The 1,761-nt window shown below is 38.8% G+C and overlaps 1 protein-coding gene across 1 annotated transcript; it reads right to left on the bottom strand.

Moving 5' to 3' along the window:
* Positions 1-255: 255 nt before the first annotated feature.
* LOC107577781 (lung adenoma susceptibility protein 2-like) lies at positions 256-1,013 on the bottom strand (the record flags this gene model as incomplete). Its single annotated transcript, XM_016263816.1, has 1 exon — positions 256-1,013. A coding segment is annotated over exon 1 (607 nt), but the record flags the coding sequence as incomplete, so codon positions are not given.
* Between the last annotated feature and the right edge of the window lie 748 nt (positions 1,014-1,761).

Below are 1,761 nucleotides of genomic sequence, written 5' to 3' on the forward strand. Positions count from 1 at the left end.
GATAATATAAAATATATATATATTATTAAACTGTCTCTTGCCAAGACATTTAATTTTCATTTAGTTTAACGCTGCATCATACATTCACTCATTAAGTCGAAGAACTAAATTACTAAACCTGAAATAAATAAATAACACCATGAAAGTGAGTACATAGTAATACTTAAAACTTCAAAAATACATCATTTTATTTTCATTTTTGGATGAAATATTCCTGTGAGAATGAGATGGTGGTGTTTGTTTAAACTGGCAAACCTTTGAAAAGAGGTCCTTCATGAATCGGTCCTCTCTTCGCTGCCTGGAGTTTCTGCTCAAACTGTAAACGCAGATCTCTCAGACTGCACTGACTGATGGACTGGGATCCATACGGCTCTCCTGCGTGACCTCTGACACCTCGCTGACCTCTAGCGTCCCACTGACGTTCTCCACTGGACTCTTCCAGTTCTCCAACCCACGAAGGAACTCTGGGAGGAAGAGGACGATCTGAGGCTTCTTCACACTGTCTCAGCCACACCGGATACTTCAGCTCAGGAACGCTGGTCATCCCGGAAACATCCATGTCGGATTTCTGGCTGGTCATCCAGCGTGGGAGATGACTGGATCTGGGCGTCCGATTGGCTGGCGGGATGTTGGGGGGAGGAGCTTGACGGTGTGACCTCAAACCAGCCATCAGTAAATCATCCGCAGGGACGGGACGCCTTATGGAGTTTTTATGGGTCATAATGGACCGGGAGTGTGACCGGGAGCTAGAGTCGAAGCTCAATCCCAACGGAAAGCTCCCAGAGCGGGAGAGGAGGGCCGAGGTGCGGGTCACGGGGAGAGAGCCGTCATCTGGGAGAGCCAGGAGGTCATCAGTGGTCATACTGAGCCGATCCGAGTCTCTGTTCCGGACGGGAATGTTCAGGAAGATCAGCTCTTCATCCGTCAAACTCGTCTTCAGTACTGCACACGTCAAAGCAAATCAAAACACTGGATGTTACGCATCAAATCAAGAGAACGGACACTGCCTCCTATGTTGTTATTGTTAATAAAACTATTCAATTGCATTTTGGTTAATTGAAATCAAATAAATAAATAAATAAATACTAATACACATTAAATAAACGTGTTGTAAAAAATAAAAACTAATTAAAGTGACAAAAGCCAACAATTAAAAAAAACAAACAAACATTAAATCGGGAAAATACAAAAATAAAACTTATAAACATCAATAATAATATTGTTAATGAATAATAAATAGCATATTAATTAGACTAAAATAACACTGTGCTGATCAGTTATTATAGTTAACTATAACTAAAAATATCAAAATACAGTTTCGTTACTTGACATAAAAGTGAACTGAATATAAAAAAATTAATAAATAAATCAAACGTATTTTATTTCCGCTAGTTGCCAGATATGTACGTCTTGCTTTCATTTAGTTTAACTTCAAATAAAACGTTCAAGTTGGCTGACCAAAGTGCATCACAGAAGAGCAAGATAACAACTACAGACATATTTACAAAAATAAAAACTAATGAAACACACCAAATGTACTAAACAAAACATGATCAATTACTAAAGCTGACCTAAAATCAGAATGAAAAATAAAAAAATAAAAGTCTATTCAAAATAATAATAATATGGCAGTGATAGTACAATCACACTGGTGCTGGTTTTAACTAATATTCCAGCTTAAATACAATTTATAAAGCGGAGAGTCCCGGTGCTTGGCTCTGATTGGCTGAGCCGCGGTCGAAGCTGTTGTGAATGACGCTA

This window comes from Sinocyclocheilus grahami, unplaced genomic scaffold, assembly GCF_001515645.1.
Source record: "Sinocyclocheilus grahami isolate Dianchi unplaced genomic scaffold, SAMN03320097.WGS_v1.1 scaffold7223.1, whole genome shotgun sequence".
NCBI lineage: Eukaryota > Metazoa > Chordata > Actinopteri > Cypriniformes > Cyprinidae > Sinocyclocheilus > Sinocyclocheilus grahami.